Source organism: Vidua chalybeata, chromosome 2 (assembly GCF_026979565.1).
Source record: "Vidua chalybeata isolate OUT-0048 chromosome 2, bVidCha1 merged haplotype, whole genome shotgun sequence".
NCBI lineage: Eukaryota > Metazoa > Chordata > Aves > Passeriformes > Viduidae > Vidua > Vidua chalybeata.
In genome coordinates this window covers 66,928,829-66,955,560 of record NC_071531.1, presented here as the reverse complement: position 1 = coordinate 66,955,560, position 26,732 = coordinate 66,928,829, and the positions used below count along the sequence as shown (strand labels likewise).

General features: G+C 39.8%; 1 protein-coding gene across 1 annotated transcript in view; it reads left to right on the top strand.

The window, feature by feature from the left end:
• The window catches only part of F5 (coagulation factor V), a 40,444-nt gene extending 17,494 nt beyond the window's left edge, over positions 1-22,950 (top strand). The window contains exons 10-27 of the mRNA XM_053934390.1: positions 1,015-1,192; positions 2,243-2,345; positions 2,717-2,928; positions 3,683-3,833; positions 4,519-4,731; positions 6,449-8,381; positions 10,415-10,580; positions 11,691-11,924; positions 12,415-12,613; positions 13,397-13,576; positions 14,664-14,780; positions 15,278-15,349; positions 16,428-16,519; positions 17,791-17,946; positions 18,785-18,929; positions 19,079-19,227; positions 20,015-20,197; positions 21,040-22,950. Of these exons, the coding sequence (XP_053790365.1) occupies positions 1,015-1,192; positions 2,243-2,345; positions 2,717-2,928; positions 3,683-3,833; positions 4,519-4,731; positions 6,449-8,381; positions 10,415-10,580; positions 11,691-11,924; positions 12,415-12,613; positions 13,397-13,576; positions 14,664-14,780; positions 15,278-15,349; positions 16,428-16,519; positions 17,791-17,946; positions 18,785-18,929; positions 19,079-19,227; positions 20,015-20,197; positions 21,040-21,228 (4,672 nt within the window). The 3' untranslated portion in view covers positions 21,229-22,950. The remainder of the gene's footprint in view (positions 1-1,014; positions 1,193-2,242; positions 2,346-2,716; positions 2,929-3,682; positions 3,834-4,518; positions 4,732-6,448; positions 8,382-10,414; positions 10,581-11,690; positions 11,925-12,414; positions 12,614-13,396; positions 13,577-14,663; positions 14,781-15,277; positions 15,350-16,427; positions 16,520-17,790; positions 17,947-18,784; positions 18,930-19,078; positions 19,228-20,014; positions 20,198-21,039) is intronic.
• The last annotated feature ends 3,782 nt before the right edge of the window (positions 22,951-26,732 follow it).

Sequence of the window (26,732 nt, the reverse complement as noted above, 5' to 3'; positions counted from 1 at the left end):
TGACATCTGCATGGTACCAATGTAGATGGAGTAAAAGTCATAATAAATAAGTATATTGGGCTATTTTGCTCAACTTAAGACAAATAGAAGGAATAGAAGGAATTCTGTAACATATATGATGTGATAGTGTACAGTGCACTGTGGGGTTAAATTTGCAATCTGTCAGTTCCCCAGTGCTATTTGTGCCTTTACGAGCCTTTACAAGCTGATGCTCATAAGAATCTTTAAGGATTTAAGTAGAACAAAACAAATTCCTTATTCTGTAAGGGTTATAGTTTCATATACCTCCTTAGAAATACAGTGTTTGCACAATTCATTCTCCTTTGGCATGATTTGTTTCCTTTATATGCTCTTGAACTGCACAGAACAAACTTTTATATCTCTCCTGCCAGTCACACTGCCTTACTTAACCACCTCAGTGCTCTGATCATTCCTCCTTTGTTCAAAACTCCAGAGTTTATCCCTTTTCAGTAACCTTTTTTGAAGTGCGAGTGACAGCAAACATGTTGCTCTGTGTAAATTCCAAGTGTTTATTCTAGTTTTTCTCTCAACATTAACAATTTTAATTTGAAACCTCAGTGTAACACTACTTACTTGTATGGTGCCTGACTGGGATTAAGATTGTGTTCCTATTTCTCCTGGAGTCTTTGCTATTGTGAGCAAATTGATTTTTTTTTTTTCCTCCATGCTCAACTAGGCCTTTGAAAAAGGAGAACAGTGATTTCTGTCTTACCTTGAAAGTGTACCTCCTGCTTCAGTTTGTTTCATACTTTTATGTACACTGTTACATTAAATGTAAACTCTGATATTAATTGGTCATCTGTAATACTAAAACACAAGTAATGATCTAAGATTCTTCTTTCCTAATTTAGGTTAGCCTTAGGTTAGTTTAGGGTTTGGATTTTTTTTTCAAGCAGTGAGATTTCTACCAGTTGCTTGAATACTAATTTTGTATTTTAACAGATGCTACTATTCAAGTTTTGTTGATAATTTTTCTTTTCCTTTATTTTTAAGACACTATAAATCACAACACTTGGACAACTTCTCCAATCTCATAGGTAAAAGGTATAAAAAGGCTATTTTTACACAATATACTGATGCCAGCTTTACTAAACGTCTGGAAAATCCTCGTCCCAAGGAAACTGGAATCTTGGGCCCTGTTATCAGAGCTCAAATCAATGATAAAGTCAGAGTAAGTAACACAAATACAGAGATTAGTTATACTATAGCATGTTTTTTATTGAGGCAGAGATACAAAGGAACTAGTTTGAATTTTGTTGTCTTTCAAATAATATAGCTCATGTTCTAAATATTGGCCCTGTTAAAAGGTATGATCACAAGTAACGGTGTTTAGCTTGCATTTTTCAGTGTTCCTTCTACAGTTTTCATGACTGTGCTTAATTTTACAAGATAAACATGCTTCAGTCACACTCTGTAAAATATATGTTGACACTGGTCCAAAATGGGAAAAAAAACCCTAGACCTGGGTGGACTTCTGAGGGGATTTGTATGTGAGGCTGAACTTAATGAGCCTCTTGTTTCTTATGCTGATATTTTTTCCCGCTGTTTTAGATAAAGGTACTCAGTTTCCATGATCAAATGTTATGAAACTACAAAATATTTGCATTACAAGCTTGTGCTGCTGCAACATCCACTTGTCTTTCTGTTGTCATTTAATGATGCATCACAAAGTTCCATAACTTTCAACTTCTGTCATTTCCACCATGACTCTGTGGCTCTGAATTTGAGCTTCGCATGTTCCTTTTTTTCTTTTCTCTTTCTCTCTCTTTTTTTTTTTAATCATGATTTTGTCAAGAATAGGCAGGAAATTTTGCCTTTTCCTTACATATCTTCTCTGGGTCTTAGAATCTGGGACAAGCTTTGGTTTTTAAATTTTTTTTCTCCCATTTTGAAGGTTTTTAAGAACTTCAGTCAGTGACTTCATATTTTCTGAGATAGTGTGTGCTAGTACCTAGAAGAACAAGTGTTCTTTTTAGACCTTCCAGAGCCCAGCTGTAAGCAGCTGAACTTCTCTCAGTGGGGTCTACAAAGTCCAGCAGAATGGTAACAGCATTTATTCTTTGGGTCTATATATCAAACAATACTTAAGACACCCTTTTGCCTTTCTGGCACTTTCTGGGCTAAACCCAGGCAAATTCTACTGTAGTGGTAACTTCATTATATATTCAGACAAGGATTTGTGGATTCCTAATTTATTTTTTTCATTTGCCTATCAATGTAGATTGTATTCAAAAATAAGGCCAGTCGACCCTACAGCATTTATTTCCATGGAGTGACACTTGCAAAGAATGCAGAAGGAGCTGATTATCCTCTGGATCCCACAAGTAAAAAAATTTGTGAAATATATTTTTGCATATCACTACCTGTTATGGATGGTTTTGTTGCTTTGAAGGAGGTGCTGTGGCTAGGAATGTGCATGACTGGGAGACCTCAGTTCTGTGCCCTGCCTTTGCTTACCTGTTATGTTGCCTTATAGAGAAACAAAGGTCTTATCTGCAAAGCAGAGACAAATACCCTCTGTTGTGTTAGTTTTCTGGTTTTGTTTGTGATTTTAGAGAGACAAAAGTTTTGCTGAATTTCACTTATCTCAAGGTAGTTTTTATTGGCCAAACTACACCAATGTCATTAGAAGGTGCAACTTGATATTAAGATCTGGCTCTAAGTTTGTATCATTACTGTTCTTGTTTTTCCTTAGGCAATGGCACCCAGAGTAGAGGAGTTGAACCAGGGAATATGTACACTTACGAGTGGAAAATTGCTAAAACAGACCAACCCACTGCAGAGGATGCACAATGTATTACAAGGCTGTATCACAGTGCTGTAAATATTGAGAGAGATATAGCCTCTGGACTGATTGGCCCACTTCTGATTTGTAAAAGTGAAGCACTGACACAAAAGGGTGTGCAGGTAACTTGTTTGGGCAGATTTTGCTCAAATAATGCTATTTATTCTACACTGAATTTAGTTTTACTTTCCTTAGAGAACTGTTCTGTGGAGAGCAGTTAAACCAATTGGCTCCTGAAGAAAGAGTGGTCTAACTGTCCACTGCAGTAAGGGAATTATGTTCTGTGTTTCTTAGCAAGTGCTAAGAAAGGTCAACAAAAGGTCAGCCAGAATTTAAAGTCTATTTCTAGACTTGATAATAAATTTTCCTGCTGCTATTATAGTTTCATACCTTGAAGATACTCATATCTGACCTGGTTCCTTTCTATAACAGAGACAACTCCACAGCATCTGACCATCTCAGGCACAATTAATCTAGAACAACCAAAACAGCATGGGAGCGTTTTGGGAGAGGGCTTCCCTTTACCAGTTATTGAAATCTTGCTTGGCAAAGACTTAAGCATTATTTGAGAGACAAAAATGTCAGAAGCTTTGTCAGGTCAAACCAGAAGTCTGGCTCTGTTACAGAGAGCCCAGTCATAAAGCACCTGTGTATCAGCAGTGCTAGAGGCTTGCTCAGCGTTCCACTGCTGGTTGGGTGCAGTAGTAGGATTGAAGTCTGGAGCCTCTGCTCCCTTCCCCATAACCTTTGGATCACACTTACCAGGACTCTGGTGAAGCTTATGTTGCTTACATAGGAAGAAAGAGATTGTAGGATTGAGTTCTTAATACGTGTATCTGCTGATGAAATGTAACTGCTGTGTTGGTTGTCTTTCAGAAAAAGGCAGATGAGGAGCAGCAGGCAGTATTTGCTGTGTTCGATGAAAATAAGAGCTGGTACCTAGAGGATAACATCAAGGAGTACTGCAGCAACCCAGCCACTGTTAAAAGGGATGATCCCAAGTTCTATAACTCGAACATAATGCACAGTGAGTGGGATACTGAGATGAATAATAGGAAAGCTTATATGAACCTGAGCACTCAGTGATTGCTTGTTCTCAGGAGTACATGTGATCGGGGAATCCTCCGGAGATTCAGTGAACTTCTAACTGTGCCAGGTGGCACTGGACAGAAATAGGAACTATCTTAGAATTAGAAAGGTTGGAAAAGACCTCCAAGATCAAGTCCAGCCTCTCACCTAATACCAGCATGCCCACTAAAACATACTGCAGAGTGCCACATTCACTTGTTTTTTGAACACTCCCAGGGATGATGACTCTGCCGCTTCCTTTGGGAGCCTGTTACAATGGTTATACACTCCATATATGGTGAAGAACTTTTTCCTAATATCCAACCTGAACCTTCCCTGGTGCAGCTTGAGGCTGTTTCCCCTTGTTTTATTGCTAGCTGTCAGGGGGGGAAAAGGCCTACCCACATCTTGCCACTAGTAGCTAGGCTGGCACTGGACCCTGATGCAAAGGCAAGGGTTAACTAAATTTTGATGCAGCACCCTGCTGCCTTAAAGATAATATTTTCAGAGATGGAAATTACCATAGTTTCAGCCCTGTGCCAGTCTCTTTCCAGTGCAAACATGAGTCCAGTGCACTGACATCAAAGAATAGGAAGTTTTAAAACAAAAATATTGAAACCACTTTTCCTTTGCTTTCCTTTTAGCAATAAATGGCTATGTGTCTGACAGCAGTGAAATCCTTGGATTTTGCCGAGATACTGTGGTTCAGTGGCACTTTTTCAGTGTTGGCACTCATGATGAGCTTGTCTCTGTTCGCCTTGCTGGACACTTTTTTCTGTACCAAGGGAAATATGAAGATACACTGAGCCTTTTCCCAATGAGTGGAGAATCAGTCACAGTGGAAATGGACAATGGTGGTAAGTGGTGGAACTGTAGTGTTTGACAGTTCTTCTAAGACATTATTTAATCCCCAGTCTATAAGGACTTACATAAATAGGAGAGAAAACTCTTCTGACAAACACAGTGCTAGAAAACATTTAATCATTTCCCAGTGCAAGTCATGTGCATGGAGTCTTGCTGGCTACACCAACTTAGCTGTATGCTGTACTGAGGCTCTTTTTGTTGGTCATCTTGTGATTTTTTTTTTCCACTTCACAATTAATACTGGGGTTAGTAATGATAATTTTAAGGCAAGATTCTTCTCAGAAACCGGTATCAACTCCATTGTATGATTTCCAGGTTTGCCATATTCTTGTCTATTCTAAGCAGTCTAAAATGGGCTGAAACTGTCAAATTCTGCTGGTCATTAATGAGCAAAATGGCTACACCTGACCTTAATCTTGTGGTTATTCAGCAGCAGTAAAGTCTGCCTGCCTGAACTGGGTCACTGGACTGTGGGATGCATCTCAATGTCTAGTAGAATTAACACTATGTCTTGGAAGAGGGGCCATCAGAACCCATGTAGTCCACACTTAAGGCATTACTTCCAAAAGGACAGATTCTTTGTCCTTGAAGTCTGTCCACTTTGAGTGGTCATTCTAAAATCCCTCGAGGTTTAAGTATCCTTATCCCATTTAAAATCTCTTATTTTTTAAAGAAATATATTTTACACATTGCACAGCATCAAGGCCTTATAACTTAAAAATGCTTAAGTGGCTTGTATTGCTCATTAAAACACTATTAGACTTCATGGAAACTTCCCCAGTAATAAACTTGTATTTTTGTTTGATTTTGGTATGCAGTCTATTCTTTCCATCTAGGCCATATTTTCTTTGATAAATTTGCTGGTTTTAGAAATCAGGAAAGCTGTGCAGATCCCTTCAAGCTGATCAATACAGGAAGAATTGTATGTGACCTTTTTAATAAAAAAACCTGTTTATCAGGGTGTTAGTTCTGTCTATTCTGTCATTTCTGCTAGTTCCAAAAGCAAGGTATAACAAGCAAAGAACTTGATTTGATTTTGTTTAGGGAAACAGATTTTTTTTTCTTCTCTGAAGATTCTAGTTTCCAATAGAGAACTTACCTTGTGACAAGGTTTTGGAGGAATTATTAAAACCTTTACATTAATCTGAGATGCCTCAGACTGGCAGCTTAATAGCTTGTGTCAGATTGGAAATTCAAATTGCTTTATTCTTATTATACTTTATTAAAGATCATCCATGATTCATTCAAAAACTTTTAAAATACTATGTTTGCCAACATTGCCTCAGAATGTATTTGCTCTGCTCAGAATGTTCTATCTATGTAGCAGTGCATGCACCAGTAGTAAGGACAGGATAAAATTGAAACTTTATCTTGAAAGGTCTCACTCTTAGATCCAGATCTAAACATAGGATCCTTTAATTTGTTTCTTTCTTTATCATATCCATCTCTTTCATGGGTTATTTTTGGATTCAGGTTTTAGTTACAGCTTAATCTAAGGAAAAGAATTCCATCTCCTAGATGTATTTATATGTACTGTTATTTGTCTACATTTAATAATTATTTTTCATTGCAGTGAGAGCTCATGAATATCCCAGGTAAAGATTAGCAGTCTTCTATAGCAGGTGCTGTAGAAGCAATACCAACTATTTGCCTTGGCCACTTACATGACAGACACAGTCCAGTCTCATAACACTTTTATTTCAATTGCAGGTACTTGGCTTTTGGCATCCTGGGGCACCCCAGAAATGAGTTACGGCATGAGGCTGAGATTCAGGGATGCTAAATGTGACTATGAGGAAGATGAAACATTTGATGTTGTGGCTTTAAGTCCCACCAAGACTGAAAGAAAGGCTGTTACCACCTCAGCTGAGGAAGATGTGCAAGAAAATGACGAAAACAAGGAGGAATCAGATTACCAGGATTACCTGGCTTCTTTTTACTCCATCCGAGGCTCAAGAAAGGCAGCAGGTGATGAAGAAAAACAGAATCTTACAGCCCTGGCCTGGAAGGAGTATGAAGATGCTGATGCTATGAGTTCTGTTGGCTCAGATCTGACAGCTATAAATAATAGTGGAACAACAAACAACTCTAAGTTCTTAGAAACTCATATCACTCCTCTTCCCCCAGTCAAGGCCGAAACATTCCAGTCAAATCACACATCAGTCACAGCAGAAGAGGATTTATTTTTAGCTACCACAAGTGATGGAGAAGCTGACTTGGTATTTGAGAATAGAAGCCAAAGCAACTATGAAATAGCTCACAGTAACATGTCTGCAGGTGAACACTTGCTGAGCAATGGGGAAGGCCCAGTGAATGTTGCAGAAGAGCTTCCAGCTGGTGGAAATGACAGTAAACCTTTTCCAGAAAAGCATCAAGAGCAAAGCACAAGAAGAGGAAATTATACCACTCACCAGAGAAGGAAAAGGCGTAGCTCACTGCCCATTAAGTTTTACTCTGTCCAAAAGATGAATGCCCTTCTAAATCATGTCCGAAATAAAAATGTCTCATTTTCTGACAAGACCGATGCACCTTACAGACCGGTGCATCATACAGAGAACACATCCAATGAAGCCATGGTGGGAACTGGCCAACTGCCAAATGAACATGATGATGATCTGGAAGAGGAGGGAAAGAAGATGGAAAATGCCATGCATACAGTTAACTTGACACTGGATTTGGACCTCATAGTAGGAGATAGGTCTAATGCATCCAGCCTTTCTGAACCCAGGATATCCAAAGATAAACCAGCAGATGTTTTTTCTTTAGAATATATGTTAGACAATACAAGCCCTAATTCCAGCCCTGCTGTAGTGAAGAACTTATTGGAAGCATCATTGCCTGGGGCTGGGAAATATTCATCTAAAATGACTAGTGAGGAATGGAATTTGGTATCTGCAAAGATGAATCTGGGATTAGAGGCAAGCTTAGATAAATCTGCTGGTGGTAAGTTAAGTCATCATGGCAGAAATGGTACAGCATCCCTAAATAAGGAGGATATGAAGTATCAGGGGTTCTCACATCTAATTGGGGAAAACCAGAAAGGGACCCACATGCACCCAACTCATAAAGAAAAGGAGGGAAACAAGAATGATACCTTGACTTTGTCTGGAACCTTCATCAAGATCCGAAGGAGAAAAAAGGAAGACGCAAAAATTACCTACTTGCTGAGCCCACGGAGTAGAAACCCCAAAAAGCCCATCAATTCCATAGCAGGATTTGGCCGTGCGTTGCTTCCAGGTGGGACCAACCACACGGCAGTGCCGTGTTGCACAGACACCGTCAGGGCAGCCAGCGAGGGCAGCCAGAGGGTGGATGTGAGCGGAGCCAGGCACCGAGAGTTGCTGGGTGACAGCCTCACCCCGCGGCAGTTCAGGCCATCCATCACAATTGGCCTTCCCCGAGCAGATGGAGACTATGACTATGTGATAGGAGAATCCTACAGCGACGAGAGCTTGGGTGGGGAGTACGAGTACCATTATGTGAGCTTTGATGACCCCTACATGACAGACCCCAAGGTGAACATCAGCAGGCAGCGTAACCCTGATGACATTGCTGAGCACTACCTGCGCAGCAGAGGCAACAAGAGGAGATATTACATCGCAGCTAAAGAAGTCTGCTGGAATTATGCAGGATATAAGAAAAGGTTTGCCTAAATAGTTTGCTTTCATTTGGCACACCATCCTGAAACCTCCTTGCAGAATGTTGATTCACATGCTGATAAACTTATAAGCATCTGTAATGTGCCACCTGATTTCTGACATTTCAGTGGAAGAACCATAAGAATTTTCCACAGGAGACTCACATCCCTTAGAAATGTCAGAGTGAGATCACTATAATCAAGCACAACACAGCTAAGAACTCTTTTTTTTTTTTTTTTCTTAACCCCCTTTTGTAGTCTCACTAGTAACAGTCTTTAATATATCAGTTATAAAACTCACTGTGAGTTTTATAAGAGGGAATCTTGCAGCTTGTTTTGTTATACTTGAATGTTTTACTTTGTGCTTCAGTTCTTGGTACATGTACACAGGACAGAGACCTCAAAGTCTTTCCTGGAATTTAATGGACTAACTGATGGAATCTAGAATGGGATGTGCTTATAGGCAGATTAAATTAGTTTCTAGCACCATCAGGAAATGGTTCTGGTGTCTCAGTTCTCTGCTGGAAAATGGGATAGCAGCACTTTCCAACTTCACAAGGCTGCGGTATTAAAAAGTATATGAAAGCTGCAAGGTTTTTAACCACACTGGTGACTGCCTTATATTAAGAGTAAAAACAAAGCTGAATAAAGTATTATTATTGCTCCTGCTGTTTAGAGAAATCAGAAGGTGACTGGATCACAAATCCTAATGTTGATGGATTTTCTTACATTTTGACAGGCAAGACTTGGCTACTGTGCCACAGCAAAGAATATGTGAGAATATACCAAGAGAAACACTGTACTAAAATTCACTGTCTTAATTGATACAGGTTAGGGTCAGTGCTCACCCAACAAGGCATAGAATTCCTTGTCACTTTTCATCAAAAAGCTGAACCAAAATTTGCACAAGTTTGGATTTTTATCAAAAACAGCCAAAACAGGAGCAAGAATACTTTCATTATGCAAAATGAATCTCCAAACATAGATTATTTCTCAAATTGAATTTCCATTTCATTTAATGGAAATAAAACTTTTTCATTATTTACTCCTGCTTCATCTCAGTCCATATAAATGGCACTTGCAAAAATAGCAGAAACAAGACAGTTTCTTCGGGCACTTGCAAAATCAAGAACTTTTTTATGCTTAAACCCCTATAGAGGTCTCTCCAGAGATGTTCATCCTCAGCTGGTGTGAGCTGCATAGTTCCAGTGAATTTAACAGAGCTCATGGCATATCCTGTCTCAGTGTATTGAAGAGCTAAAACCCAGCCTTTCTTCTATGTAACTTATATTATTTTGTTTTATTTTGCAGAATTGATAATAAAGCAAGATTTGTAGGTAATTATAATAGCATTTCAACACTTCTATTTGAGATCTGAACAACAGTCTGAATGTCTAAAAGCTTATTTTACCACACTAGCTCTGTGATGCAAAATGCAGATATTATCAGATGTAAAGATCTGAGAGACAGTACAGTGTAGGTGATAGGCTCACTACACTCAGGCAAGCTCCAATTAAGATTATTAAGGCTAAGAATAAAAGGAAAATAGAGCTCAGATGGATTTTGAGAGACTTGTTGGAGTTTTTCAGGGATAGTTTACCAAATGGTTGAGGGATCTCTTTTTCAATTGTATAACTTGAATTGCTTAAACATTGCAAGCCATGATTTTCAGAATCATCTAACACTCATTTTGTAGATTCACAGAAGGTTGGAAAACACCTTTAAGACCATTGAGTCCAGCCTTTAACCCAGCACTGCCAGGTTCACCACTAAACCATGTCCCTCAGAACCACATCCACATATCTTCTAAACACTTCAGGGACCATGATTCAACCACTTCCCTGGGCAACCCTTTTGGTAAAGAAATTTTTGCAAATATCCAATCTAAATTTTCCCTGACACAGTTTGAAGGCGTTTGAGTGTTTGTTCTTTCTATTCACAGAATTCTAAAATGTTTCTGCTGTATGAGTTCTGAGGTTTCATCAAAGCTATTATTTCTGATTCCCTGTGTGGGATTTTAATTGGGGTTTTCCTTTCAGTGCAATGAGGAATGACAAAACCTGTAAAGATGGCAGCAGACGTAAGGTGATTTTCCAGAGCTATACAGACAGTACCTTTTCGACTCTTCAGGATGAAGATGAATATACAGAACATCTTGGCATCCTGGGACCAGTTATTCGGGCTGAAGTGGATGATGTTATCCTAGTAGGTCAATGTTTTGCTTGTGTGTGCAGAATAAGATTCTTACAGTGATCATGGAGTGTGACAGAATGGATCTAAAAATACCACAAATTTTTAAAATATGATGAAGGGGAAACAGTTTTCAAAGCTGGAAATTGCACGGTGAACTTGTAAACACTGTGATGTGTTTGAAACACATCTTTTTTCTCTCCTGTCCACAGCAAATTAAATTCTGTTTTTCTTTCTTATGTTTCCCAGCACTAAATACTAGCTCATTGATCTACTGTAAAATAATATTTAGGTTTAATGTTAATGAAAAATGAGTTTTCTAAACTCAAAAATTAGAACATAAGTGTTCAATATTAATATATACTTTTTGGGAAAATATATCATTTCCTCTAAAAAGTTTTGCTGTGCGGGATTTTATTAGATCTGTCAACAAGGTTGAAGAGGAACCATATCCCTGGTGATACTGTAGTATATTTGCATTAGGAAGCACAGTGCTGTAAAATTTCCCTTCTCTCATCCTTCTTCATCCAGTCTTCCAACACACAGGGATGGACTTAGATAAGGAGAATAGATCTCAGTGCTTTCCACTTATTTCAGTAGGAGTGGTGTGCAAAAGGAACTCACCAAACTATGTTTAAATCGTGAGTAAGAGAAGAAAAAGATTTTGTAGCTTGGGAGCATTAATCTCTAAGGAGAGGTAAATTTGTAATCCCATTATTCTGGTGTTTCTCTGGGACAAGTGGGAAGCACTGATTTCAGCAAGAATGTTACAGAGGTCTAGAGTTTCTATATTGTAACAACTGCAGCAAAGCTAAGAGGTAGAAACTCCCCATTTCCCTGCTGGCAGCAACTAAGCAGCTCCAGGTATGAAGGGCAGCAGTAAATGTCCTGGGAGCCTTGACTTGGTGGAAGACAGGGAGCTAGACTTGTTCTTTCTGATTTTTCATTAACTACCTCCTTCAAAGATGGAGACAGCATGGAGATGTCAAAAACTCTCTCTGCTGGCTTTTCCATGTACAATGTAGTCTGTAATCTTTATGCAAATCCTGACCTGGTTTGAGGTCATGGGGATGTAGTGTATTTAGGCCTGAGTTTGCTCAACAGAATCTATTTTGGGTTTTTTAGGTTCATTTTAAGAATCTGGCATCCAGACCATATTCCCTCCATGCCCATGGAGTCCTCTATGAAAAGTCCTCTGAGGGAAGCGTTTATGATGATGAATCTACTGCTTGGTTTAAGGAAGATGAAGTTCAGCCAAATAACAGCTACATATATGTATGGTACGCAAGCCAGCGATCGGGCCCTGTGCAGTCAGGAGCAGCTTGTCGGTCCTGGATCTACTACTCTGATTTAAACCTGGTAAGGGAATTAAAATAGAAGTGGTGGTGTTGCTGGGGTTGATCACAGAATCATAGAAACACTTGTGTTGGTAGGCATCACCAGAGATCATTCAGTCCACCACTGCAACTCAAGCAGAATTGGCTGGAGTAGTTTGTCCAGGACCAATGTTCAGCTGGGTTTTGAATATCTCCAAATGATGCATGGCTGTAGAAGTGCAAACTGCAGAACATGTTTTTTGATAGCTGTTCTTTCCTTTTGGGCTCGATGTTCCCATCTGATGTTTAATCTCTTGCACTCAGCTAAAGCAGGACATAAGGTATGGAAGAATTTGAACTGGGCAACTCTGGTAGACTGAGCAGGGGAGAGTAAAAATAGAAGGGAGCAGTAATTCTAGGACTTACTTTAGATTTTTAGGGGCTGATGCATTCCTGCAGAATGCTATAGGGTTTTTTTAACATCTTTTGGGAATTCCACTTTTACCTCTGAACATGAGTTTATTACCTTCTAGGAGAAAGACATTCAGTCTGGTTTGATTGGGCCAATACTGATCTGTGAAAAAGGAGCCTTCAGCAAATCAAACGGCAGCAGAGACTTTTTCTTGCTTTTTATGGTCTTTGATGAAGAGAAAAGCTGGTACTTTGACAAACATTCTGGAAGGCCTTGTAATGAGAAGACACAAGAAATGCAGCAATGCCACAAATTCTATGGTATTTATTTCATTTTGCCAAATGTGCAGTTTATTGGGGTAGAGGGAAAGGCGTCAGGGGAGGTATCTCAGCTCACAGTCCTTTTCAACATGCATAAATCCTGCATTTTAGTTGTGTGAATTTTTTTTGTTGTTATCCATTATACCTATAGTAGTCATGGGTTTACATGTAAAAATTAGCAATGATGGGAAATTTGCTATTCAAATGAAGAAAGGACATATTAGACTGAAACTTTCAACAGAAAACTTCTCTATTGCATTCACATACATATTCCCCCATATTAAAAGAAAAAAATAAACAAATAAGTCTTCTTTGCAGTAAGAAGCTATTAACCTGACAACTTCTTGCAAGAAATTTAAAAATATTTTAATAATTTGACAAATCAGGTAGTTCTAATAAGGCATTTGAAGCAGCTGTAGAACAGCCCTTCATACACCTCTCTGTGGATATAGAGGTATGTCAGTTGTGTCTGTGGAAATGGGAGCTGCAGAAAGAGTTTTGGATAGCTGTCCTTTCTTTTGGGCCTGATATTCCCATCTTACATTTAAATCTTTTTGTTTTCCTGGCTGCCGTGTTGCTACCAAGCTGTGCTCAAATCTTCTGGTGATTTTCTGTATTGATGTACATAGACTATAAAGTGTGTTGCACTTTAAATTGGAAAAAAGTATGTTTTTTCCAAGCACATTGCTTCATTAAATATTTTGCTAATTTCAATAATTACTTTCTAGCACTTTGAGACCTGTTTTGTGAGCACTTTTTCTGACTAACAATCTTTTTTTTCAGCCATTAATGGAATTACCTACAATTTGCAAGGCTTGAGGATGTATGAAGGTGAAACAGTCCGATGGCACTTGCTGAATATGGGTGGGCCAAAAGACATTCATGTTGTTCATTTTCATGGACAGACTTTCATAGAACAAGGAGAGCCAGAGCATCAGCTTGGTATATACACTCTGCTTCCAGGTAAGCATCAGAGCAGAATAAGTTCTAAGGGGTGACCTGTGCAGTCTGTCATTTTCACACCAATTTAAAGGTCTCCATATGGTGAGAGTTTGGGGGTTTTAATATCCAGGTAAGTGATACAGAACAGAAAGAGCAACTGTGAGCCCTAGGAGAATTCTTATTCTCTCTCCAGGGAGAAATAGGCTGTAAGTATTCATTAGACTGCAGGATGAAGTCCTTTGCCTCATCACTGTCAGCAGTGCCAGTGTGCAATAACAGCACTTATGAAGCCTGTATTGCCAGCTACAAGGGTTCAAGGAAAAAAAAAAGACAACAAGGAGATCAAAATAATGAGACTGGCTTGGAATACTAGGAGTTTTAGTGAACATTAGGGGTAGTTAATTCACTATTTTATTTCATTATTTTTAAGGTAGTGCTTTTCACTGTGAAATCTACATATTTTTGTTTAAATGGGAGGCAGAATTAGCTGGAATTACCTGAAGAATTGTCTGCAGCAACTAGGAACATGAGAAAAGCAATGAGAACATGTCCTGTACTTTCTAAAAAGTGCATCAAGCAACTGAAACCATATCTGCTTCCTGCTCAATGCTTGGCACTCCTGGGGCATGCAGAAAGTGAGGGGAGGGCCCATACTTCTAATTTTCCCCTTCTACTTTTGGCTTCTTTACATCCATCCTTTTCATTACTGGGACAATACACTGGCACAGTAGGAGTAAGAATCATAATCAGCACCACAGACTTAACATCCCTGCATTATGTAATAAACGCTGTTCACTACACTGTTCAGCACTGTAGTTAACGTGCAGATATCTGTTGTTATGTACAGGCAGGCAAGGTTTTGTACTTTGCACCATCAGCAAAGGTTGGGTTTTGATCTGGCTACTTGATTCCAATCTCAGTCTCCAGCTAAAACTAGCTTGCTAAGAAAAAAAATCACTGAGTTGGTGGAAGTTACTGCTCTTATTGCAATGTGTATTTAAATTTTCTGGATTAGGTCATAGGAAGGTCTTTGGTTTAAAATTCACCCTCACTGACATCAGCCTTGTAATGCCAATGTTTCTGATACATTTCATTTCCTTTTTTCAAGGCTCATTTAGAACAATTGAAATGAAACCACAGAGACCTGGCTGGTGGCTTTTAGACACTGAAGTGGGGGAATACCAGCAAGCAGGAATGCAGACATTGTATTTGGTTATAGAGAAAGGTATGAACTACAGGGGGTTTTGGCTGGGAAAGTCAAGCTATGAAGTCTTCTCTACTCTTTCAGGATCGCTAGAAATAAATTTGGGAGATTGTTCTGCAAAAAAAAACATTTAGGAAATTATCCACATTTAAGGACATGGTGGTGTGGTTACTGTAAATTTGTTCTAGAAGAAAAAAATTTTAGCTTCCAGCAATGCTAGGTTTGAATTATTTAGCATACTACCTTTATTCCTTTAGCATGCTAGCTTTGAATTTGAGGTTTCCCTACAGTGACCAGTGGATTAATGTGTTGAGAGAAATTGCAGAGATTAATTTAGACTTCTCTGGGAAGAGAGTGATGTTATAGAATTACTAGATAATAATAATAACAATTATTATAATTAATAGTGTACTAGAATTACACTATTGTCCTAAGTGATGTTGTCTTAGATTTCACCAGAATATATATTGGAATAGCCCTCATTTTCTTTAACAATAAACTTACTATGCTCCCTTCAGAGTGCAGGATTCCAATGGGCCTGGCAAGTGGAGTTATACTTGATTTGCAGATCGATGCTTCACATCACATAGGTGAGTTTATCCCTGAAAAGGTCCCTGAACACCCCCAGCAAAGTGTTGCAGTTCCATCTTCTTTGGCTTCTTCAGTGTCTTTCAAGATCAGTTCAGCAGTGAATCAGCTGTCAGGCTAAAAGTCTCTCCAGTGCTGCAAGCAAAGAGTGGGAGCTCTGTTAGGTAGCCATCATCATTGTATTTTAAGTGTCACAGGTCTGCTATCAGTCACACAAGCTTGAGAGTCAGGGAGTGCTCTGTCTGTGGCCTGCTAGGTGATCAGGAACAAATCCAGCATTCTTTTTGTCCTTTGGATTCTCTGCTTGAAAATAACACCAAGTCTTCAAAAAGCTTTTGAGATTTGCATGTGGTATGAGATGTGAAAGGACAAAATATATCTGATATGAAAGACCTGGGAACCCTGGCATCCAGAGCAATTACAGAGTCTTTAATTTGTCAAGTTTATCTGTGGTACAAAAGTGGGATCATTACTTAGAGAATTTTCTTAGAATTTTACATGGACAGTGTCAAATCAAGGTGTACAGGTTACACACACATGCAGGAATGCCCATCTTTTCCCTTGAAATAAAAAATAAATTACTTATTTTGTAAAACCTAATTTTTTGTGGATTTGATTTTCTTTCTTTGTTTCCTCATAGACTGTTATAAAGGCTTGAAAGCTGTTTTGTAATATATATTCTATACCAGTGTTTAACTTGGAAACCTTGTTATGCAGAGGGAAGCTCTCTTCCATGAATGTAGAGCACATTTTGTGTATGATTCTGCTGGGGGCCAAACCTTGTTTAGCAAACTCTAGATCCTGGTTCCAAATTAACAGACAGTATATTACATAAAAGATTATTATTTTTGTCATTTTGCCAACTTTAAAGCTTTGCAAGGTACAGATGACTTTCAGATGCTGACCACGTCCAAATTATTCTAGATTGTGGTTTTAGAGTCTCGTTTGTATTTTTTTCTTTTTTTTTTTAATCCTTTTGGTAGGGGTTGGGAAATGGTGCACTCAAAGCTAATAACAGCCTTAGTTTATGTTCTTCCAGTGCCTCTTAAAATTCTTGCTTTATTCATATTTTCTGTCTAGACTATTGGGAACCTAAGTTAGCCCGATTAAATAATTATGGAACATACAATGCTTGGAGTACTACAGTGGAGGAAGAACTCCCTTGGATCCAGGTAAAGTACAATATCATTGAGTTATGATTTTCCTACAGCTTATTTTAGAAGGTCAAGCTGCTCTTGTCACTGAGAAGACTGTTGGGGAAGACTGAAAAGATGTGGCAAGATTGTTGATGCCATGAATTGTTCTTCTTCCCTGGGGTAACCCAGTCTCTGCTGCTGTTGAGGCTCATTGACTGGACAGTTACCATCAAAATTTAGATTGTAACCATTTTGTAGATAAATGGAGCAATTTTTTCTACTACTTTATTTTTCCTTTGTCTGCCTGACAGTACATATTCGTATGTATATGTTTGTTAAGTGATCATTTAAAGTGTAATATCCTCAAGCATTGATTCAGATAGTTTTTTGCTTGATTTGTATGCTTCTGTCCCACTGACAGAGCTCAGTTGTCTTCACAGGGAAACTAAGCTTATAATTATGACTTCAAGCTCCTGATCATTCAGTCACCTCACTTCTGTGTTTTTCTCCATCCCAATGACTTTTGCACTACATAGCCAGTTTGCACCCAAGCTTGGGGAGAATAGTTGATTTCTTATAAATCTCATTAAAATTGGTTGGAAGATAAGAGAGGCTCAAGTTCAGCAGGTGGCTGTTGTGTTTGACTTGGTAACATCTGACATACTGGCAAGTTAGTGGAAGTGATGTAGGGGGAGAAGATTGAGAGATCTGATGTGAAACTGGAAATAGCATTTGGAAGAGAAAGAATTTAACAGGGGGCTGTGGTGGTGAGAAGCTGAGGTTACTGCAGGGAAGCATGCAGAGGTATGGAGGGCATGTCCCAAAGAATGAGTTTCACTGCTGACAGGCACACCTTCCAGATTTGTTTTTATGTGCTAAGTGCTTAGATATGGTCTCAGCAGGAGTGGTGGCTTTTCAGCACTTCAGAATGTCATATGCCTTTCTGCAGCCTATGTATCCAAAATTAGAGGTGGCCTCTAAAAGCGTGAGCCTTTAATTTCTCTGTACTCCTTAACCCATCTGTAAAATGGGGCAGGGGGAGAGTGGTACCTACCACAGACACACAGATACTTTTGAGGTGCCTTTGTGGTGCAGTGCTGAACCCTGTAGAATGGCCTCTGAAATTAAATGCACATGCAAAAACACAAATGAAATGAGAGAGCATTAATTTGATCGATCTCTGATAGATACTCTGGTATCTATTATTCCTTTAGAGAATGTTAGTGTTGTGCATATTAAAATGCTGAAGAATTATATGGGTTTTGCTGTGCATTATTGACTTTATAAACACTCTTTGCTGTTCCTAGGTGGACTTTCGAAGACAAGTTTTGCTCACTGGGATACAGACACAGGGAGCCAAGCAGTTTTTTAAGTCCTTGTACATTCAGAAGTATTTTCTTGTTTACAGCAAAGACAAACGGACATGGAACACCTTCAAAGGAGACAGCTCGCCAACAGGAAAGGTCTGTCTATGCCATGGGGGTTGCAACAACCTAGGCAGCATCACCAAGTGATGCAGTGAGTCTTATTTAATGTTAAGAAAGAGTGGAAAAAATTATGGCCTTTGGAGCCTTAATAGGTACAGCTTGAAGCCCCAAAGGGCACTTACCAAACTAATGAAATTCAGACTAGAAGACAAATTGTAAGGTGGGGCACTACCTGGACTTGGGTTTGGATTGGCCTTGTGACCTTGACTGTGTGGAGTCTGGCTTTCTCACAGGCATCTCTCCCTGCTATGATTTCCTAAGCCCATGGCAGTTTTTGAAGGAAGCAGGAAACTGAACTAAAAATCAATCCCTTACCTCATTTGGCATTAGATTCTGCTTCTCATCCCTTGCTTTGATCTGTCCCAGCAGCTGAATGTTGCACTGTCTGATTTGCTTGCAGAAGGCCTGTGTGGTGAGTGTGGTTGTACACTGAAAGAGGTTCATCATACACCCAGCTGCTCCAGTCCTACCTCTTACAGCTCCCTTCAATTTACACTGAGGTTTCTGTGGTACAACTCCCAGCCTGTTGTCTTTTACCTCTCCTTTTGCTTCTTTGCTCATGTATTTTTATAGACTTACATAAAAAAAAGGTTGCTTATTTAAACTGAACCCTTCAGATACTTCCAAATATGTTAAGATGGGATATGAGATATTTCAAGTGGCCCTGTAGCATAGGCTATGCTATCACTGTGGATGGGGCTAAGGGCATAAAAAAGACTACATTTGTACAGAACAGGCTTTCAGCATTCAAACTTGTGTTTGCATGAAATTAAGTCTGTGTGGGTTTTTTCTGTTTTTTTTTTCTTTTAAACAGATTTTTGAAGGTAATTCCAATGCCTATGAGGTAAAAGAGAACATCATTGATCCCCCTATTATTGCTAGGTACATCAGACTCTACCCCACCGAGGTCTACAACAGGCCTACTCTTCGCATGGAGCTTCTGGGCTGTGAAGTAGATGGTAAGAATTGGTCAACTGCTTCCACTCTGACAAATTTTTTACCTAATACTTTAAATGAAGCTAAAACTGTGAGTCTTCTCCATTCCAACATTGTTGCTTTCTCTGTGGTTACTTGGGTGTACTGGAGATGACAGTGTTCCTCTCAACAGGCTGCTCTTTGCCACTTGGAATGGAAAGTGGAGAGATCAAGAATACCCAGATAACAGCCTCATCTGCTAAGACATCCTGGTTTAACACATGGGATGCTTCACTTGCTCGTCTCAATCAGAATGGAAAGATGAATGCCTGGCGAGCCAAGGTAACAAGAGAACAACAGGGAAGGCAGTAGGGACAGCTGGTTAATAAATTGGTGCTGCCTGTATGGTCATGGTGCTTCCTGCATGCTCTGTCCAGTACTGAGCGTGATAGGGTCACTTCACAACCATCTTTTGGGAAGAGCACCACTCAACTCTTCAGCAGAAAACTTGTTGAGCTTCTGGCAACAGCAGTGAAATACTTTGAGAGATGGATGGTCTCCTCTGGGCCACAGTCTGCAGAACTTCCCTGTGGGAATAGCCTGTTTAATTTCAGGAGATGAGTGCAATTTGAATATTTGTCTCTAAGGGGTTAAAGAAACCCATTCTGGGTTGGCTTATAGGCAGTGCAGCCTAGTGGATCTGGAGGTGGGTGACCTTCAGCAAGGCATGTGAGCTTCTGTGTGAGCTTCTGTGTCTTTGAAATGGAGCTGCATTTCTTCACAAAGCACCTTGAGATTTGCTGGAAGCTACTCTTTTGTATAAGCATTTGGTATAAGTATTAAGTATTAGGTTTTAACACTGGAGGTAAATCTCTGTTATATTTCATTGTGTATTGGAAATTAAAGTGTAAATCTTCAGACTCCAAATACACTACCTGCAGTGATGAAGTAATTATATAGGTCACTAAGAATGCTTGTGACTTGCCTTCACCTTTACTCTTCTGGACTTCTTTGATACAGTTTTTATGCATTTGATACAGTTTTAACTACCTGTAAACAAGATTTTTCACTTAAGCAAATACAGACGTTTATATGTTTGCTAATACACAAACTTTCATATCAATTGTAGTTTAACAACAACCAACAGTGGCTGCAAATTGATCTCCTCACAGTAAAGAAGATCACTGCTATTGCTACACAGGGGGTCACATCCATGTCAGCTGAAAACTTTGTGAAAACCTATGTTCTTCTGTACAGCAATGAAGGCTCTGAGTGGAAATCCTACACAGAGGGTTCAAGCTCAATGCCAAAGGTATTGCTGTCAGCCCAGGCAATTGAATTGTTTTGTTGTTTTGAATTGAATTGAATTGAATTGAATTGAATTGAATTGTTTGGTTTTAGGTGCTGGACACAGTCAAGGCTCAAAGGCAGAATGCCCAGCCAAATTGATATTCTCACTGGACTGTAAAGTGCTAGGGAGCTGGGGTTACTACAGATAATGTCACAGTATCCATCTGATTTTAGTGATCATGATTAATCATAATAAAAAGAATGAATGCGGTATCTGCAGCGAATGCAGCCACTATTGTGGTAAAAGGAGCTGACACTTTTTGTAAAGGAGACCATTTAGTTTGAATGCACAAGGACATTTAATTTGAGTGAATAATGGATTCCCCAGGGCCTCTTTTAGTTTTGTTTTTTTTTTCTGACCTGATTTTTTAAGTGAAATCAATGTTAGTAAGCAGTGTTGCTATAGCAGAGCTGGGGAACTTCAGGTACCCACAAAGCAGACACAGTACTTTGTTTTTTTCCTGTATTACCTTATACCAACCTAACCCACAAGGGCTATTACCAGTGGTGGGATAAGGGAAGTTTGGGGGTTTGGTCCATTAGAAATTAGAATGGCAAATTTTCTCATTTGGATGGAAACAGGCTGTTTAATCCATTCAGACTCAGCTATTGCTGGCCTGAACTACTTTTAACCCAGCACAATAGGAAGAGACTTGTTGTGGTCTTGTTTAAAACCAGAAATAAGCCAGTCCATCTAACCTGGGTTAGATGTCACTAATGCAACAGCTTGGAAATATTGTAAAGAGAAAATGCAGGGTTTTTTGAAATGCCACCTTTTAACTAATTGTGTTTGTGTATTTGCAGGTTTTCTTGGGTAATGCAAACAGCAATGGGCATGTCAAGAATTTTTTTAACCCCCCCATCCTGTCCAGGTTTATCCGCATTGTTCCAAAAACATGGTACCGTGGGATTGCCCTTCGGGTAGAACTCTATGGCTGTGATTTTGGTGGAGGTCTGGCTGTGAAAAGGACTGATGAGTCTGGGAGCTCTTAACCTGCCAGCAGTCATCATGCAGAACAACCTGTTTATTAAGAAGCCTTTAAAACAGTCACACTTAGTAGTTTGGATGTGTGCTTTGTCAAAGGAATATAATGTTTTACCAGTAGGATTGAGAGATTTCTCTGGCTGGTGTTTCATTCCTACAAATACACACTTTAGAAAACAGCTTCTTTTCCCTGGGAAAAGCTCTTTTCAGCTTCTTTTCTCTGGAAGAAATAGTAGTCCCTTCTGATTAGTATTATCACTTCTTCATTATAACCAGTACTCTGTCTTACTTTTTACTTAATTTTAAGTCCTAAATCCCTAGGAATGGAGACTCTGGCCTTGATCCTGAGCCCTGACTATCTCCATTTTGTAATGCTTTTGCAGCACAGATGAGGAATAGAAAACTATAGCAGGTGGATGTTCTCCGTACGTAAGGCTGAGAGGGAAAACCAGTGCTGATCTGGAGCTGTGGTGCTGCGTTCCAGCAGTGCCTTGGTGAGAAATGATTGTAGGGGTGGCCTCTCCTCCACATGTCTTTCACCTGCACTGTGGCAAAGGCAGGACATGTCTCAGCATTGAGGTATGTGCAACCCCTTCTCAGAGAACGTGTGCTGCTATTGTTGGTTTGGTTCTTGCATACCCAGCACACCTGAATGATTTGGATTTCAGAGAATTCATCTTCAGTGCCCTGGAAAGGGAAAAGGGGGTCAGCAGTACCTTTCCATCCCAGAAACGAATAGGGAAGTGATTTAACCTGGCAGATCATGGAACAGCAATGGGAGAACCAAAATGAGAATTCAGAAGTCCTGATGCTCAGTTCCATATACAATTTTAGACTGTTGAGACAGGGAGCTCCCTTGATGAGGAAAACTTTGAGAACTGCAGCTGTTCAGTGACAGTACAGCCTGGGGGTGGCAGAGGAGGATTAGATGAAACTGGGTTACAGAAACAGCTGCATCTTCTTTTACAATTTTACAGCATTTTCACTAATGGAAATACTCTTGTGCATAGATTTTACATGGATTTTTCCCAGGATAACTACATCTGAAAATAGATACACAGTCCATGAACTCATTATTCCAGCAGAATTTTAGCTAAGCTTTCAGTAGTATTCTGGACTTCTATCCTGTAAATTGTTTATTTGCAGCACTTATCACACTAGGTACTATTCAGCAGGCTGGATTTTTAAAGTAGTTTGTCTTTGAACCTTGGATGGTGTTAGCCAGTTTTATTTCAACAGTTTTTAATTTCCTTCTCTTACTGAACATACATTTTAAAGAGAAGGTATGGAACAGGAGTGAAAAAAGTGTAAAAACTAACCAAATATTTACTTCTGTTTTTTTTTCTTTTTTCCTATGTCACAAACTGTTGTAATTTTCCACTGAAAAATAAAGATAATATTGTAGCATGAAAGGCATCAACATTTTATTTTGTATATTTGCCTCTACAGTAGTAGCTCTGGTAATAGTGAAGGTTTGCAACAGGAATGTAAAATTTTCAGTGCCAATTAGAATTAATTTCAAATGGAGAAACAGTATGAGTAATTGCTTCATCTTTAAAGGCTGGTTTATTAGTATTATGTAATTGTGCTTAATTTATTTTTGTTTGACACCACCATGAAATTTCAACACAAGCCATATTCACTAAAAAAAAGAAAGACATGTAAACTTTGGAATGAGGTTTTACCTTGGAAAACAATCAATAAATGCTTGCTAACTTCAGCAGAACCAAGTTTTTATGTGATAACTGTGAAATTATTTTTTAGAAGGCAGTGATCTTTAATGTTCTAAATCATTAATTAGTTATATATACATATATATACTCACACACACATGTATAATTCTGCGTAAAGTTACATAACTGCAAAACTGACTGCAGGAGTATGACACAGTCCATCTGCATCAATTTTACAAGTTGAAGATTCTGCTTCTGCTTACTAGTAAGCAATGCTTTGGTTAGCTGGGGTCAGCTGTCCTGCTTGCATTTCCTCCCCAGCCCCTTGTCCATGCCCAGCCACTGGCAGGGCAGAGAGGTAAAAAGCAAAGGCCTTGACACCATGCAAACACTGTTCAGTACCACTTAAAACACCCCTGTGTTGTGAATGCTGCCCTAGTCACAAATCTAAGCCACAGCACCCTATGGGCAACTGAGATGGGAATTAACCCCATTCCAGTGGTGTTCCAGCCTCCCCAGTAGAGCAGGGATGTCTGGGCCCTGTGCCACCTCAGACATGTGGCCATTGCTGATAACAAAATGTTCCCTTGCACAGCAGAGCAAGGTAAGTGCTACAATAAACAGCAAAAGTCCAAACCAGTCGCTAATGTGCCAGACTCTTATATACAGTAAAGCAAAAAGTATGAACCCCTGCCAATAAGAGGTATAAATTCTACCTAGCACACTCTGATCAGGGGTGTTATCTCAAAATCCTCTTGTCTCACATTGGACACAAAAAAGGACTGAAGTAGGTTGGCCCCAGCTGGCAGCCAGTCACTTGATGGCTTTCCCCTGGCAGGCTGGGGGAGAGGATTGGAAGAGCAAAAGAGAGGAAACTTGCAGGTTGATATAAAGGCAGTTTGATAAGCAAATCAAAGCTGCACATGCAAGTAAGGCAAAATAAGGAATTCATTTGCCACTTCTCATCAACAGACACACGTTCAGCTGCTTCCAGGCAACTGGGGCCTTGACACACCTGACAGTTGCTTGGGAAGACAAAGACCACAACTCTGAACATCCCCCCTTCATCCTTTCCCCTGCATTTCCTGCTGAGCACAGTGTCACACGGTCTGGGATATTACATCCCCTAGCTCAGCTGTGTCCTCTCTCAGCCTCTTGTGCAGGCCCAGCCTCCTCACTGGTGGGGCAGGGTGGGGAAAAGAAAAAAGGCCTTGGTGCTGAGCAAACACTGCCAGTACCAGCTAAACAACAGTGTTATCAGTGCTAGTGTAGTCAAAAAACCAAAGCACGGCACTATACAGGCTGCTGTGAAGAAAATTAACTCTATCCTAGCTGGAACACATACACAAAGTATTTTAATTTTATTTAGCAGCCATGTTAGATTGAATTCACCAAAGCTTTTGAAAATCTGTAGTTAAAACAGTCAGTCCTGCACAATCTTTTACATACTGTGGAATGAAATTCTGTGAATGTTGAGATTATTTGCAAAATACACAAGGAGAGCAAGAATTTCTGCAGTTTTCTCAGAGACTAAAGATGCATGTGGCAGCATGAAGGTTAATAAACATAAACTCTTTTACACTGAGGGAGAAATGTGGTGCCAAAGTTCAGAGTAATACAGCAAATAATTTCTTCACAAATCTGGATGGATGCCTTCACACTGGCCTTTTGATCCAAAGGTCCAAAGTCAACTGCTTTTAGCCCCAAACAGCATCACAATGGAGTTGCTGCCCTCTAATGCTCATTCTGGCTTCCAAGAGGCTCCTGGGTGTCCAAAGCTCACCAGGTGCAACTAGGTGTTTCCATTTTCTTTCCAGAGGTGGTGGCTGTACTCCTTCAGACAGACAGTGAAATTGGTTGTGTCTGCCCTTGGATTGGAAAGGAGTTGGAACTATGTGTGGAGACAGTTGAGCAGCTCTGAAATAGATACTGACAGCAGCACCACAGTAGTTTCTTCAGAGCCTTATGCAGAAATCCAGTATCCAGACAGGTTTGTACAGGATAAAGATGCAGGCAGTCTCATGTGGATGGGTACAGACATCTCTGCCTTTTAGAGGAGATGTAACCTCCATTTATGCCAATTTTTCTGCTGGTTGTTCTGAATGTAACACCTGCATTGCAGGGATACCTGCACTTAGGCTGGGCCAGCTCACCTTCACCAAGGTTCTGCAGACTGGCTGGTTCCCTCCACACTGATGGCATAGCAAAGCATGGTGGAGACAAAGCTGCTTATAACCCATGGATTAGAGCTAATACAGATCCTGTTTCTGCATCCACTCAGAAACCTGAACTGTGCATCAGCACAGATGCAAAGGTGAATCTGGACTTTGGGGCTCTTCTTACATCAGAGATGTCCATGAGGGTGCATGACAAGAGTATGTCTGAGTGAAGTGCCAGGAGAACTCTGCAGAAAAAGCATCAAATGGGAATGTGGTTGGGACTCCAGACAAATAACCATCCTCTAGCACCCCTTGAAATGGCCATGAACACTGGTAGGTTGATCAGAATTTTAGGATGGTGCTAAGGGACAAAAGGAAGGCTTGCAACTTCACAAGCACTCACACTCACGAGGTGTCTTTCATGACAGGAGAAGATTTTTTGGGCACATACCTGAGAGAGGAAGAGAAAGCCTCTGCCCATGCCCACATATGTGCTAGGGAAGACTTTATCAATGTTACTATTGATAAGTAGAAGTACCACAGAAATGAGATGCAGCACTGTCCTAGGTGGACCAACTGCTGTTTTGTATGAGTCAGTTATTCCACTTAATCAGTGTAAAATATTCTTCTTCTTGCTGTGTTTATTCCTGCTAGCTTTGCATCATAACCAGTTTATCCACCTACACTTTCCTATCATTACTGTGCCCCATTCTCCATTTGTTTGTTACACCCAGTGCTTGAATCATGCTTTAATTACAATCTCCTTCAGGTAGGGACTCCATCTTCTTGAATGTTTGTACAGCACTCTCCAAAACAGGCCATGGGATCATTCTCAGGGTTCCTGGGCACAGCTGTAACACCATTACTAATAGGAGCAATACTGTGTTAAGCCCACTGTGACCTACATAGACCAAGCACCAAATAATTCAGACCAACCTATTTGCTTCTTCATTTAATAAAAGTACAGGGTATGTTTCTTCTAAGTGCTTGTTTTTCTTTGTAACATCACTACTGTACTCTCTTTTCACTTCCCATGAAATTTTTTCCACTGTTTGTAGCAGACTTGAGTGGCTTTTGCATTTTTTCATCATGTAGCTGACTGCAAAATATTTTAAACTGTTACATCCATAATGGGAATGTATAGTGCTGTACAACATTACCCATATTAGCCCAGGAGTTATTCTGATATCCTGTGGCAAGTAATTCCTCAAATTCAGCCATGAATGTCTCATCTCTAACAGCTCCCTGCTTCAGTCTGTGTTGGACACAATGCAGAGCTAGCTGTGGTGTGTGGGGCAGAAGGGAAGTTCTCTGCCAGAGGCTTTTGATAATAACCTGTCTCCTAATGACTCCTGTATTTTGGAGAGATGGCTGTTTGTCCTTACACTTCTGCAGGTCCTGGAAGCTTGGATTTTGGACTGGCTTCTGTATCAGCTGTGTTCCAGTGAACTACAGTGCTGCATTTTCCCCACCCATGTACAGGGGTTTTAAATTGACCCTTTATGGCTGCATAATATTTATGAGCTTCTGGTTGAAAGCCCCCAGATTATCAAAGGATCAGCTGGGAGTTGGAAGTGGAAGACACAGGCCTTCAAAGTTATATCCAGCCTACTGTTCTAACAGATAGCTACAATCTACAGGCTTTGATCTCAAACTAATCAGCCTGCATTTAGAAATAAT